At 44.3% G+C, this 14311-nt stretch overlaps 1 protein-coding gene across 8 annotated transcripts in view; it reads right to left on the bottom strand.

Moving 5' to 3' along the window:
• The window catches only part of Myo16 (myosin XVI), a 509596-nt gene that overhangs the window by 286663 nt on the left and 208622 nt on the right, over positions 1-14311 (bottom strand). For all 8 annotated transcript variants that reach the window (XM_031339016.1, XM_031339015.1, XM_031339017.1 and 5 more), the window contains one exon: positions 4849-4957. In XM_031339016.1, the coding sequence (XP_031194876.1) occupies positions 4849-4957 (109 nt within the window). The remainder of the gene's footprint in view (positions 1-4848; positions 4958-14311) is intronic.

The raw sequence follows: 14311 nt of genomic DNA, 5'->3' as shown, positions 1-14311 counted from the left end.
AGAGAGAGAGAGAGGCAGATTTTTTCATGCCCATTTTCTGTCCTGGCCACCTTGAGCTCTCCCCTGGCTCTTCCTTTCTTCAGAGGCTCATTTTAGAATGGATTGCCTTCCTTGCATGCCCAGCTGTTTTGCCTTGTACAAAGATGAGGTATTCATCAGATGCTCAATCAGCTCCTACGCTGGTCTCCTTTCAGTCCTGGAACCCGAGGCACTGAGCAGAGGTTAATTGCTGTGGCCTGTTTACAGTGTAAGCCGGTGCTGACAGCACAATTAGAACTTTGCAACAGAGACTTTCTATGTAATCAACTTGTTCACGATGCCTCCTGCTCCCTCTGCCCCCTGCGCCCTGGTGTGACAGCACAGTACATCTGATTCGAAACGGGGATTTTTGCAGAGCTGGGTGCACCCAGGATCCAAAGCATGTGCAAAAGAATCATGGGGTGTAGAAATGACAAGAGGCAAAGATGTCATTCCGGCCTATTAGGAACTCCTGATGGCTTCGGTCCATGCTGCCACAGCAGATAAGTCCCGGTGCACCAATGAGTGGGTGGGAAATAAATGGAGTCCGACAGCATTAACAGGGCGGAGGAGGCAACACTGATAAGCAGGAGAGATTCTGACAGGGACAGCAGCAGCTGTGGAGGAGGGGAGGAGGCTGGGTCACAGCCGCAGCAGGGACAAGTGTGGAACAGAATTTAAAATTCGAGAGATATTAAATCGAGTTCGTTCCAGCAAACCTGCATTTTACAAACTGATCATGACAGCCATCGTAGTGACAGCTTTTCTGGAAAACAGAGTCGTGAACTATCTCCCGCTCCTCTCCCACCCAACATTTGCTGCCCATGGGGAGGGAGTTGCTTTTGTTTTTTACATATGATGAAAAATACTGATTTTGCAAAAACCAAGCTTTCCTATCAAATAGAATGCTTGGGTGGGTTGGAAGCTTATTACGGATGCTAATATATTTGCAGATGGAGATACTGAGGTTTGTTTTGTGGCCTTAGGAGGGAGGGGATCAAGAAAAGGAAAGACATTAGAACAGGTTCTCTGGCTGAATGAGAGAGATGAGAGAGATACAGTTCAGTTCTTTCAACATTTGGAGGTTTTTTTAATTAGATATTTTCTTTATTTACATGTCATATGATTTCTCCTTTCCCAGTTTCCCTCCAAAAAACAAAGAAACAAACAAACAAGAACAACATGCCTGCCACCCCACCCTCTCCCACTTATTGGCCCTGGCATTCCCCTACACTGGGGCACAGAACCTTCACAGGGCCAAGGGCCTCTCCTCCCATTGATGATCGACTTTGCAATCCTCTACTATACACATGCTGCCAGAACCATCAGTCCCACCGTGTATAGTCCTTGGTTGGTGGTTGAGTCCCTGGGAGCTCTGAGGGTATTAGTTAGTTCATATTGTTGTTCATCCTAAGGGGCTGCAAACCCTTCAGCTCCTTTGGTCCTTTCTCTAACTCCTTCAGTGGGTACCCTGTACTCAGTTCAATGGATGGCTGTGAGCCTCTACATCTGTGTTAGCCAGGTAATGTCAGAGCCTCTCAGGAAATAGCTATATTAGGCTGGCTTGTCCTTCCTTCAGTCTCTGCTCCATAGTTAGTCTCTGCAACTCCTTCCGTGGGTATTTGATTCCCCCTTTTAAGAAGGAATGAAATGTCCACATTTTGGTCTTCCTTCTTCTTGAGTTTCTTGTGGTTTGTAGGTTGTTCTTTGTGTATTCTGAAATTATGAGCTAATAACCATTTATCAGAGAGTGCATACCATGTGTGTTCTTTTGTGATTGGGTTACCTCACTCAGGATGATAGTCTTCAGATCCATCCATTTCCCTAAGAATTTCATAATTTCATTGTTTTTAATAGCTGAGTAATACTCTATTGTGTAGATGTACCACAATTTCTGTATCCACTCCTCTGTTGAGGAACATCTGGGTTATTTCCAGTTTCTGGCTATTATAAATAAAGCTGCTATGAACATGGTGGAGCATGTGTCCTTATTACATGTTGGAGCATCTTCTGGGTATATGCCCAGGAGTGGTATAGCTGGGTCCTCTGGTAGAACTACAGCATTTGGAGTTTTATTTGACTTAATTATTTTGTATTTTATTTGTTTATTTTAGAGAAAGGGTTTTATGTGCACTCACTATGTAGCCAAAGGTGACTCAATGTCCTAATATTCTTGTTACCACCTACAAGTGGTAAACTATAGCTGTGCTCTGCCACACCTGGGGTATCTCATGCTAGGCCCTGAACCATCAGTGTACTAACTGAGCTACACCCCCAGTCTGTGATGATTTATAATGTTAAAATTTTATTTTTATGTGTGTAGGCTGTATTTGCTTATATGTGTGAATATGTACCACATGTATGCAATGCCCACAGAGGCCAGAAAAGACCATCAGATCCCTTAGATCCACAAATGATTTTGAGCCAATGTGTTTTTTTGGAAATACAATTAAGATCCTCTGCAAGAGCAATCGAGCCCTTGAACATTCAGCTATCTCTTCAGCACCCAAAATTTATTTTTAACCACCTTTTATTGGGGCTAGGATTTACAAATTGAAATTTAGAAATCCCCTCCTCTTTTCCCTCTCTCTAGCCCTCCCGGCTACTCTCATTTAAACACCTCCCATGCCCCCTCAGTTTACAAGTTGATAGCCACAATTTATTTGAATATTATTGTTACATACATATATGTATATCGTATGTATGTACTTACATATGTATATATGTACATACACACACATACACACAAGTGAGTTTCTGATGTCTGTGTGTATAAGGCTTCAAGGCTGTCCACTCTGCATTGGACAACTAATAGTGGGGCTCACCCCTAAGTCTCCTCCCAGCAGTCTTTAATTGCCCAGAGTGCTTTACTTAAGGGTGGTGTGATGGTTTGTATATGCTCGGCCCAGGGAGTGGCACTATTAGAAGGTGTGGCCTTGCTGGAGTAGGTATGTCATTGTGGGTTGGGCTTTAGTACCCTCACCCTAATTGCCTGGAAGTCAGTCTTCTGCTAGCACCCTTCAGAAGAAGATGTAGGACCCTCAGCTCCTCTTGCACCATGCCTGCCTGGTTGCTGCCATGTTCCCACCTTGATCTTAATGGACTGAACCTCTGAACCTGTAAGCCAGCCCCAATTAAATGTTGTCCTTACTAGACTTGCCTTGGTCATGGTATCTGTTCACAGCAGTAAAACCCCAAGACAGGTGGGATCCTGAGACTTTTCCCCTTACACGTTGACATGCCCAGGTACAGTGCCATCATTCTTATCTTGTTTGGCCATCTCTAGGGGAATCATTAAACCTCCTGTGCACACACGAAATACTGCTCACAGTTAACATGTCCAAGTTGATGGGCTTGGAGGTCCCCATGTGTGGGTAACCAGCACAAGCCAGTTCATTGAGTTGCCTCTCACTCTAGCCAACACTATGTCAGTGATAAGAACGTGCCACATAAAGAGTTCTCTGGTCACTTTTCAGCAATATAAAGAAGTTAACCTCAGGCTCCCCTACAGTTTTCATAGCAACTCAGAATCCTGTCCTGCCTGGGAAGCACTTCAAAGGTCTGAGTTCTGGATTGGAAAACTCACATCACCTGGAGTTTTGTTCCTGAAAGAACCAATTAACTTTTCTCCAGAGAGTCACAGCGCCGGGTTCTCACAACCCAGCAAGGGAGTTCTCCTGTTTGGGAGTCTGCAGGGTCCTGAGAGTCACAGCCCAGGGTCCTCGCACCCAGCAAGGGAGTTCTCCTGCTCGGGAGTCTGCAGGGTCCTGAGGAGAAGGAGTATTGATTCCTGTGCTGCACAGATCCTGAATGGGCCGGTCAAGATGCTCGGCACCTCCCAAGAAGCTTGCTTCTGCCCAAAACTTGCCCTGGTGGCCTTCACCTCGTGGCAATCACTCCTGCCTTGCTTTCTAAATTACTGAGACTAGTTCTCGTTAAGAAATCAGGGCTGCTAAGCACTAATTATTATTCTATACCATCCTCAAAATAAACCTTTGAGACAAATGAGCTGGAGGAAGCAAAGCATGCTGGGAATGAGCTAAGTGCTTCTCCAAAGACAAAGGAACACCGTCAGCCCCCAGAGGCTCTGAAGACTCCAGATCGTCTCTGGTCAGCAAATCCTTGAAGGGGTTTGACTACCAGAGTAGTTATTTACATTTAATCTTCAAAAAAGAGGAGGGGCCAGATTTGCTTTCCTAAGCTTTATCACCAGGTGCGGCAGTGGCTCCCATCCCCCCTCACTAAACTGACTCACTGGTTCATGCTGGGGATGTGTCATTAATGTCCTAGTGAGTGACACCCAGGGCTTAGCCCTATTTCTTCAGGCCAGCCCTCTCTCTGATCCTAGGCTTTCTTCTCATGGTGCTTCTGCTTCTAAATGGCACTGTGGATTCTGGGTGCACACACTGCCCTCGCTGTCTCCAGTCTTCCAGGAGCTGGCTTATAATTCCTGCAGGGATCACCTGGCACTGGAGGGTACACTCAAGGTGACCTTGCTCTCATTAGCTCAAAATTCAATTGTATGGTTCACTCGTCTTGCTATCTCTAGGGAGGAGAGTTATAATTACAAAGCCAGTCCTCCCAATTATGGACCCCAGGCATCTGTTTGGGGGTCCTTCATTGTTCCACAGCAGGTGCCAGCCAGTTTGCAAAAGTCAACATCGGTTAAGCTACCAATAAATGAAAGGTGAGGTAGAAAGCTGCCTTGTGTTACACCCTCAAGGGAGACAGCACAGTCTGAAATAACACATGTATTTGTCTAAGAACATGGAAACAGTTCTACCGACACATTGCTTTATGGAGAGTTTATAAAAGGAAGCATTGAGGTACCGTTTTCATCCAAATAGGCCAGCAGGATAGCACTAGATTCTGTCCCTTCGACGGCGTAATCTAAAGGGATATTTCCACTCACATCTTGCAGAAGGACGTTGGCTCCAGCCTGGATGAAAAAAAAAAAAACAAAAAATTAGTGAACATTAAGTGTTTAAGATTAAAAGTACATTTAAAATGTTCTCTTTACTTTTGACCCAGAAACACAAATTGTTTTTATCAGACACTGTACTGATGGGTTTTGGAGGGAATCACAATACATCGAATAATTTGTGGAGACTTCAGGTTGTAAAATGCCACGCTGAGTCTTGTGACATCACGGCCCCTTCCGTTTGCCTTCCCTCCCCACACTTCCCTAAGTGCAGGCCTCAATCAGTGAGTACCTACAGAGCCTACCTACTAACACTGGTCACTCTCTACTGCCAGCTGCTGTGTCTGTGTTATTGAAGTGCCCAAGTCTACAGGTGAGCTCTCAATGAGCAAGCTGAGCTTGTCCTGATCTCCCCCAAATCTCTTTTATCAGTCTTTCTCTACTCCAGGAATCTGCCTGGGCAGTCCTCATGTTGTTCTGACTTAAAGTCTGTGCTGACAGCTCCTGCTTGGCTTAAATTCACAAGACACTCTTTCCTAGCATGAATCACAGTCTATTCTAGATCTTGGATTTTCAGAGAACTAAACCACCGTGGCCTCACTGTGCACACCACCCCTCCGTGTTTATCCACAGAGTGGAAGACTTCCTCTCACTCTTAATAATCAGTCACAAGAAGTCCCCATGCCTCTGTATACACCAATGAGACCCAAGTGTTTATCAGCCATGGCGGCCATCATTCCTCCAAGGCCATGATTGAGTCTCTATCTCTCTTCCGCAGATGGAGGATCTATTCCTTGAATCTATTTCTGTCCTTCTTAGTGTTCTCTTGTTCAAAGTTGGTAGTTTATTCCCTTTTATTAGCTACAAGTTTACACAAACACACACACACACACACACACATTCAATATTCCTAGTTAAAATTATCGGTAGGAATTTTGGTTCTCAGACTGAAGAAGACTGAAAGTGGAGTAAGCCAGGGTGAGCCATGGTGCCTGTAACAGAGCTGTGAGCCAGGGTGAGCCATGGATCTCTGTAACAGAGAGCTGTGACCCAGGATGAGCCATGATGCCTGTAACAGAGAGCTGTGAACCAGGATGAGCCATGGTGCCTGAAACACAAAGCTGTGAACCAGGGTAAGCCATGGTACCTGTAACAGAGCTGTGAACCAGGGTGAGCCATGATGCCTGTAACACAGCTGTGAACCAGGGTGAGCCATGATGCCTGTAACACAGAGCTGTGAACTAGGGTGATTCATGATGCCTGTAACAGAGAGCTGTGAACTAGGGTGAGCCACGGTGCCTGTAACAGAGAGCTGTTACCCAGGATGAGCCATGGTGCCTGTAACAGAGAGCTGTGAACCAGGATGAGCCATGATGCCTGTAACACAGAGCTGTGAACCAGGGTGAGCCATGATGCCTGTAACACAGCTGTGAACCAGGGTGAGCCATGATGCCTGTAACACAGAGCTGTGAGCTGGAATAATATCCCTTATGTCGATTTTGGTTTTGATCACAGCAATGGAAAAAGCAACCAAAACACAGTCTAGGAAGTTTACTTTCTCATAGAGTCTTTACTCTCAGTCTACTGGGTTGATATGTGAAATAAAATTCTAATCTTTCCTAGAAAATTAGACACTAGGCTTCAGGATGAAGTAGCTTGCACAGCCAGTGTCTTCGTTAGGGCTACCAGTGCAATAATGAAAAATCATAATCAAAGGCAAGTGGTAGGAGAGAGATGATTTAGCTCATGTTTCCACACCGCTTTTCATCAGAGAAGGAAGTCAGGACAGGAACTCAAACAGGACACAGGAGGGAGGCTATGGAGGGGTCCTGATACTGGCTTGTCCCAAACGATTTGCTCAGACTACTTTCTTATAGAACCCAGGATCACCAGCCCAGGATGGCACTACCCACTGTGGCCTGAGCCCTCCTCCATCAATCACGAAGAAAGTGCCTGTGATGGCCTGTATATGCTTGGGCCAGGGAGTGGCACTATTAGAAGGTGTGGTCTTGTTGGAGTAGATGTGTCACTGTGGGTATGGGCTTTAATACCCTCATCCTAACTGCCTGGAGGTGAGTATTCTGCTAGCAGTCTTCAGATGAAGATGTAGAACACTTAGCTCTTCCTATACCATGCCTGCCTGGGTGCTGCCATGTTCCTGCCTTGATGATAATGGACAGAACCTCTGAACCTGTAGCCCAGCCCCAAGTGAATATTGTCCTTATCAGAGTTGCCTTGGTCATGGCGTCTGTTCACAGCAGTAAAACCCTGACTAAGACAGTGCCTACAACCTTGCCTATATGAAGGTACCTTTTCACTTGAGGATTCCCACAGCCAGAGAATGCCGAGATATCACACACACACACACAAGACAGGTCATTTCAGAGGAAAGAGGCTTCTCTCATTGGTCAGGGACCCTTTCCCCAGGACAATGCAGAGACAGAAGGGAGTTTTTGCCCTGCAGTAAGTATGAATATCCAGCAGGAAGCAACCCAACCTGCCACAGACTTGGGGCAGAGATTTCCCAATGGCCATCTATACTTCGGAATGCTGCAAGGAATTTCCCCAAGGCGGAGTTTGTAGCAACATCCCCTCCAGAAGGAGCTGATACCAATCTTGTCCTCTGGGTTTGCTCACATGATTTTTGGTGTGGAGGTTCCCTCATCTGCTGTTGTTCCACCTAGATATTATGCTGGTCAATATAGATCAGCAATTTAACAATCTAGAACTGCCTGTGAGGTAAGCCTTTGGATATACCAATAAAGGGTTGCTTAGACAGGTTAACTCAGGTGGAAAGACTCAATCTGGAAATGGAAAGATCCACTCCATGGCCTGTGCTCTGGAGTGAATGAAAAGGTTAGAAGAGCTGAATGTCCACAGCCCTGGCTCTCGACCTGCTTCCTGCCTGCAGGCATGTGACCAGCTTCCTGCCTGCAGGCATGTGACCAGCTTCCTGACTATAGGCATGTGACCAGCTTCCTGCCTGCAGGCATGTGACCAGCTTCCTGCCTGCAGGCATGTGACCAGCTTCCTGACTATAGGCATGTGACCAGCTTCCTGACTATAGGCGTGTGACCTGCTTCCTGCCTGCAGGCATGTGACCAGCTTCCTGCCTGCAGGCATGTGACCAGCTTCCTGACTATAGGCGTGTGACCAGCTTCCTGCCTGCAGGCATGTGACCAGCTTCCTGCCTGCAGGCATGTGACCAGCTTCCTGACTATAGGCATGTGACCAGCTTCCTGACTGCCTTCAGGCTCTTGACTAGCTACCTCAAGCCACCAGCTACCAAGCCTTCCCCTCCAAGACAGTCTTCCTTCCTTCCTTGGCCTCTGCCTCCTACCTTGCCCTCACATTTGTCTTCCTTGCAGCTGTCCCATAGAGGGCAGTGTAGCACACAGCAAATGCTCTTGAGACTCCAGTCCTTTATAGCACAGGACCAGTTCCCAAGGTTCAGGAAAGCTGATTCTCAAAAATTTAAAACTAGAAGCTATACTTGCAAAGACTGCCTTTATGAGGCCCTTCCTCATCGAATGTCTAAGAACACACGCTGAGTTGTCACCAAGCCAACAGGCTTAATCTAATATCTCAGTAAATCTCATAGCACACAGCTTGGCCAGCACAACAGGCTGCAGGTTAATATGCAAGGCCATGTATTCAATATTCATGTGACCTTGAAAATGAGTCTTACCCTCTTTTTAGTTGCCCCAGTTGGAAAGAGGGGCTGTGGTGGTTTGAATATGTCTGGTCCAGGGTGTAGCACTACTAAGAGGTGTGGCCTTGTTGGAGTAGATGTGTCACTGTGGGGGTGAGCTTTACTACCTTATCCTAGCTGCCTGGAAGCTAGTGTTCTGGCAGCCTTCAGATGAAGATGTAGAACTCTCAGCTCCTCCTGCACCATGTCTGCCTGGATGCTGCCATGTTTCCACCTTGATGATAAATGAACTGAACCTCTGAACTGTAAGCCAGCCCCAATTAAATGTTGTCCTTTATAAGAGTTGCCTTGGTCATGGTCTCTGTTTATAGCAGTAAACCCTAAGACAGAGGTTAAGAGGGTCATTGTAGAAATGATGTGATTGTGTCTAGAAAAGTATTAATGATACAGAATTGTTTGTGCAAGAACAGCTCCATGTCCTTATGTGGGAAAATCTAGCAAAGTGGCTAGCACATCTTACTGAACACCTTCCAGAAAGGAGCAGTGTGAGCTTTATTGCATAGCTGCAGCAAACTGGCATGCAGAAACAGACATCTGTGAAAACAGCAATACCCAGCTACAGATATCTGAAATGATTTAAATGTCTACTGTGTCTGTGGTGGCAGACATGGTGACTGTTCACACAGTGTTCACCTCTATAGGGAGGGTCAACCAAAACCTCAGTGTCTGGAGTTCACAGCACAGTTCTAAGGGCTGGCCTTTGGACTATTTTAGCATGAGGGTTGGGTCTCATAGTAATGTTCCTCTAAGCAGCCTGTGCCTCAGTTTTCTTTGCCTGATATCCTTGATGCCAAGGCTTCCTAATTCTGTCCATATGCAAAGATGTCTATATTTTCATCATGGAAGGAAAGCTCTGTTTCCCTCCCACCCCCATGTCCTTCTGAGGAGGAGGCCTGTGTGCCACAGGACTGCAGCACTGGCATGCCCACACTTGGATGTACCATTTTCTTATGTTGGGGCATTTTCAAAGCTAGGAATGTAGGCTCCTTAGCAGGCTGGTGTGCATTATTTTGGAAAGCAAAGCTTTTCTGTTGTTTAGATTAAATTATAAATGACTTGAAAGACCCATTTTTTTTTCACTGAAATATGCAGGCTGTGCGAAGGTAGGTCTGCAGATGTTTTTCAAATACCTGCGACAGTCCAGAGTCAGACTGGCCCATTATTCCACTTGGGTCTGAACAAAGGCATCCTTCCATCCCTGCATGATCTGGTTTCACCACCAGTTTTCCATTTCTATTGTACTTTGAAGGTAAACATGGGTAATGACATCAAGACTGACTTTTTTTATGACCCACCCAGGTGACCCAGGAGTGATAGTGAGTCTCAGAACGAAGGAGCTGATTAGCTACATGGTGGAAACATTTCTTGAAAATGTCAGAAGATATTTCTTATTACCATTATGAGGTCTAGCCTGTAGCATATGCAATGGGAAATCCATAAGGAATCCACTGTGTTGTAAGGAATTGTGCTTCTTTATGAAAAATGTTTGAGACACTCAGGAATAGCAAATCAGCTTAGTTTTGTGGAGTGAAAGTAAGCAAGAAATTCAGTTCACTAAAAATAGCATCGGTGGTGTTGTGCATTTAAAATGACAACATATATATGTATATATGTATATATGTATATATATATATATATGAATTAAATATAACCTCCCAGTGCATGCACTTGAGATACTTGAAAATGTTTTTTTACTCTTCAGTTTTTACTTCTTAGAGATGGATCCAGCTTTCAGCCATGCATATGAAGATGAGACATGGAGATGTGTTTGTTACTTGGTTTCCCTGGATACTGATCACAAGTCTTTTGGTGTGGAACCATGAAGATAATATCAAACATGACACAAATCTTGTAGTATGTCAGAGTGTGCATTTGATTCTACCAAAAAAAAAAAAATACTGAGAAAAAACAAAAAGGAATGGGGAGTTGAAGGTCTTAAAATGAATTTTTCAGATGAAAACCCAGGAATAGTGAGACCTGGATTTACTTTTTAATATAACAAAGAATAGTTTTAACAGTTACTACTCATGTCATGAATGTTAAATATTACTTTAAAACAACTGGACGTTAGCCTGTCTTTTAAGAACATGGAGTTTCCAGGTAGCTCTGGCAGTTGCTGTAGAGCCAGCGGTAGAATAGTCCTGCATTGGGGTTAATGTAGCTCCCAGTCCTAACCAGAGAAGTGTCTCTGTGCTGTGGACAGTGTCAAAATGCAGAGAGGAAATGAGTGTGGAGGCTCAGCCACAGACAGGTCAGAGATGCCACAGGTATGCACAGTGCTCAGAGAGCACTGAGGAAGAGGAGGATGAAGCATGGTAAGGTCCATTGGAGGGGAAGATTAAGGGAAGCAGTGTCTCCTGGGCAAGACAGGGCTCTCCACTCATGGCAGATGGACTTCTGCACAAGATCAAACCAGTCAGCATCCCATGGGAGGGTCCATAGCCCTACCCATAGCTGAGGAGCTTTTGACAGACAGGGTGTGGCTCGTGGGGGTCAATCATGGTCTATTAGATGGTCCTACACCCAAAAGTATCAGGACAGCACAAAATGGAATGGATGAGTTATTAAACATAAAAAATAATGCAATTGAATCAACAATAGTTCATATCCATGATGAGACAAAGTGTGGGTTAGGAACCAGGTGTGTGTGAAGGGAGTCAAAAATGAGAGCAGAAGGAAACATACTTCCTCTTCATGCGGGAGAAGCAGTTTACATGAGATAATATTATCATGGCCTGAAACATAAAGATTTGTGTGAGTCTTTATATCTGTGTGTACAGATATATATGCATGTTTGTGCATGCAAGCAAGCTGCTGAGTGTGGAATGGCCCCATACTTCACATCCTGCACCTGACCACCAGATGTCACATGCCTTATTTGTGAGCACTTGTCTACTCTCACTTGGGAAGAACCTTCCAGACTAACACACTCTTAGTTTGTCTTCTATTTCCCACAATAAAATATTCTGCCTAGACCACGTTAGAGAAGAGAGGGACTCAGGAGTTTGAAGCTGCTGGTCACATCACAGCTGTGGTCTGAAGCTGGCAAATGTGTGTGTGTGTGTGTGTGTGTGTGTGTGTGTGTGTGTGTGCTCTCAGGTCTGTCTCTTTGGTTCAGGCAAGGGACCAGCTCCTAGGATAGTACTACTAACCTTTCAAGGGGGTCTTCTCACCCGCATAAACCCAGTGAAAGGATCTCTGTGTAGACACTCACCAGGGCAACCCAGCCACAGGCACAGTCCTTCCTTGAGACACCCTGCTCAGGTTATTCCAGACTTTGACCATGAAACTAACCACCACAAGCTCCAGAATACCTTTCTTTGCAGCGTGGACATCCAGCCCTGGCATTCTACCTACAAGCTTAGAACTCTACTGTTGGACCAAACCCCTAGGCCAACAGAAAATTATTTGTACAACATAAACTGCAAGGCAAATCCTGACATTTCTTTCAAGAAAATAAATGAAGCCCATCATGATCAATGCATATCTTCAAGGAAGTGGAGGTGATGCATTTCTTGTGTGTGAAACCGACAGGAACTCTTCAAGCAACTGAGTGCTCAGATCCTACTAGAGGCCTTGGGCACATTTACTCTCTATAACTGGAAAGCCAATTAATTCCAAATTTGTCCTAAATTTTGTTTTTGATATATCATAGTTGGGACTCACATATATCATTTCCTCTAAATGAGATTCTGTTTAGTTCATGCCAGATGACATATGGACCAATAAACATTTCATTGGCTTGTGCTTTGTAACAATTTAATCTCAACAACTCTGTTTGTACATGGTTTTACTTAGTAATAATTCTTTGTCACATTAATATTGAAAGCTTAGTAAAAGTCATGTAATGGAATTATAATGATAAAATGCCACTTCTCTCTCTGTGATTAAATTTTTTGGTAAGTTCTCATTTTAAGATAATTACAAATCTACTGAAAATGGAAAGTCTGGCACTGGAATGTTTCACTCCATTATGAGTTTGATACCATGCACTCCAGAATGACATGTTGAAACTCTAACCCAAGTACCTCATTTGGGAATATGGTCATTGTACACAATGCTAGTTTAGGGGAAGTGATCCTGGAGGAGTGTGGGACATTACGTCAAGATGTTCAGTGTCTTTAATAAGAGGATCATCTGAATGGGGGGGGGCACAGAGCTGGAAAGTTGGAATAGAGCTTAGATTGATATCATTATGAGATAAGACATGCCTGGTCCTCTTGGGAGCTAAAGAGGCAAAGGAGAGTCCCTTGACTACAGACATCTAGAGGTGTCAGAAAATAATACTTGTTCTTGAAAGCCACAATTTGTAGACTCTATTATTTCACGAAAGGAAGATAGGGTTCTGTGCCCAGCACAATGGACTAAATGTTTATGCCCCCTTTCTGAATTCTTATACTGTAATTTAGCCCACAAAGTGGTAATATTAAGAGTTGAGCCAGTTTGGGGTGATTAGGTTGTAATGCCAGAGGCTCCAAGACTGAGACCAAGTTAATGTCTTTATGAAAGTCTATAGAATTGGTCAAGCTCTGGCCAGGTTAAGAAAAAAGTATGAATTATTATTATTTTTTAAACATATTTATTTTAAAACACACATTTATGTATGTGTATGTGTCTGCATGTATTTATATGTATCATATGCATTTAAGCCCCCTTGGAGTCCAAAAGAGAGACTCAGTTCCCGGGAACTGAAGTTACAGGTGGTTGTGAGCCACTGAGGTATGTGCTGGGAACCAATCAGGATACCCTGAAAGAAAAGTAAGTGTTCTGAACTGTTAGACTATCTCTCTAGCCCCTAAAAGATAGAGACTGATGTCATAAATAAAAAGGTTACCATTAGAGATCCATAGATACAAAGAATAAAAAGGGGCATCATGAATAGCCATGTACCCACAGCTTATAACTGATGTGAAATAAACTAGTTCCCTGAAAGACTTCCCCAGACTTGAAGAAGCAGGCCATGAGTTGCATCTAAACCTATTAATAATCTCTATAACCCCAATCATGAGGATGTACTTGATTCATGGTGAATTTCATAAATCCTTCAGGAAGAAAATGTGTCCATTCTGTGCAGGCTCCCTCAGAGCACTGAAGCAGATGGAAAAACTTCTACACACTTCTTCAGACCAGTGTTACCTCATTAACTCAGGTGACAATTCCTCAATAAAATCCTAGCAAATTGATGAAACAGTATACAGAAGTAATCATACACCAAGTAGGGCTTCACTGAGCTGTTGGTATGGCTCTGCTTTCTCTGTCTTTAAGAAGGACACCTTCCTGCCTCTCCCAGCTCATGAATGAGCCAGGCATATCTTGGCTCATGTACTTATGTACACAAAGTTCATATAAACTTATGTAGGCATACATACATGCACATTGTGATGGTTTGCATATGTTTGGACCAGGGGGTGGCACTATTAGGAGGTGTGGCCTTGTTGGAGTAGGTGTGATCTTGTGGGTATCAGCTAAAAGACCCTCATTTTAGGTGCCTACAATTTAATACTCTGCTAGCACCCTTCTGATGAAGATGTAAAATTTTCAGCTCTGCCTGTACCATACCTACCTGGATGATGCCATGTTCCTGCCTTGATGATAATGGACTGAACCGCTGAACCTATAAGCCAGCCCCAATTAAATGTTCTCCTTTATAAGACTTGCCA

Source organism: Mastomys coucha, unplaced genomic scaffold, assembly GCF_008632895.1.
Source record: "Mastomys coucha isolate ucsf_1 unplaced genomic scaffold, UCSF_Mcou_1 pScaffold22, whole genome shotgun sequence".
Lineage (NCBI taxonomy): Eukaryota > Metazoa > Chordata > Mammalia > Rodentia > Muridae > Mastomys > Mastomys coucha.
This window is presented reverse-complemented; position numbering and strand designations above follow the sequence as displayed.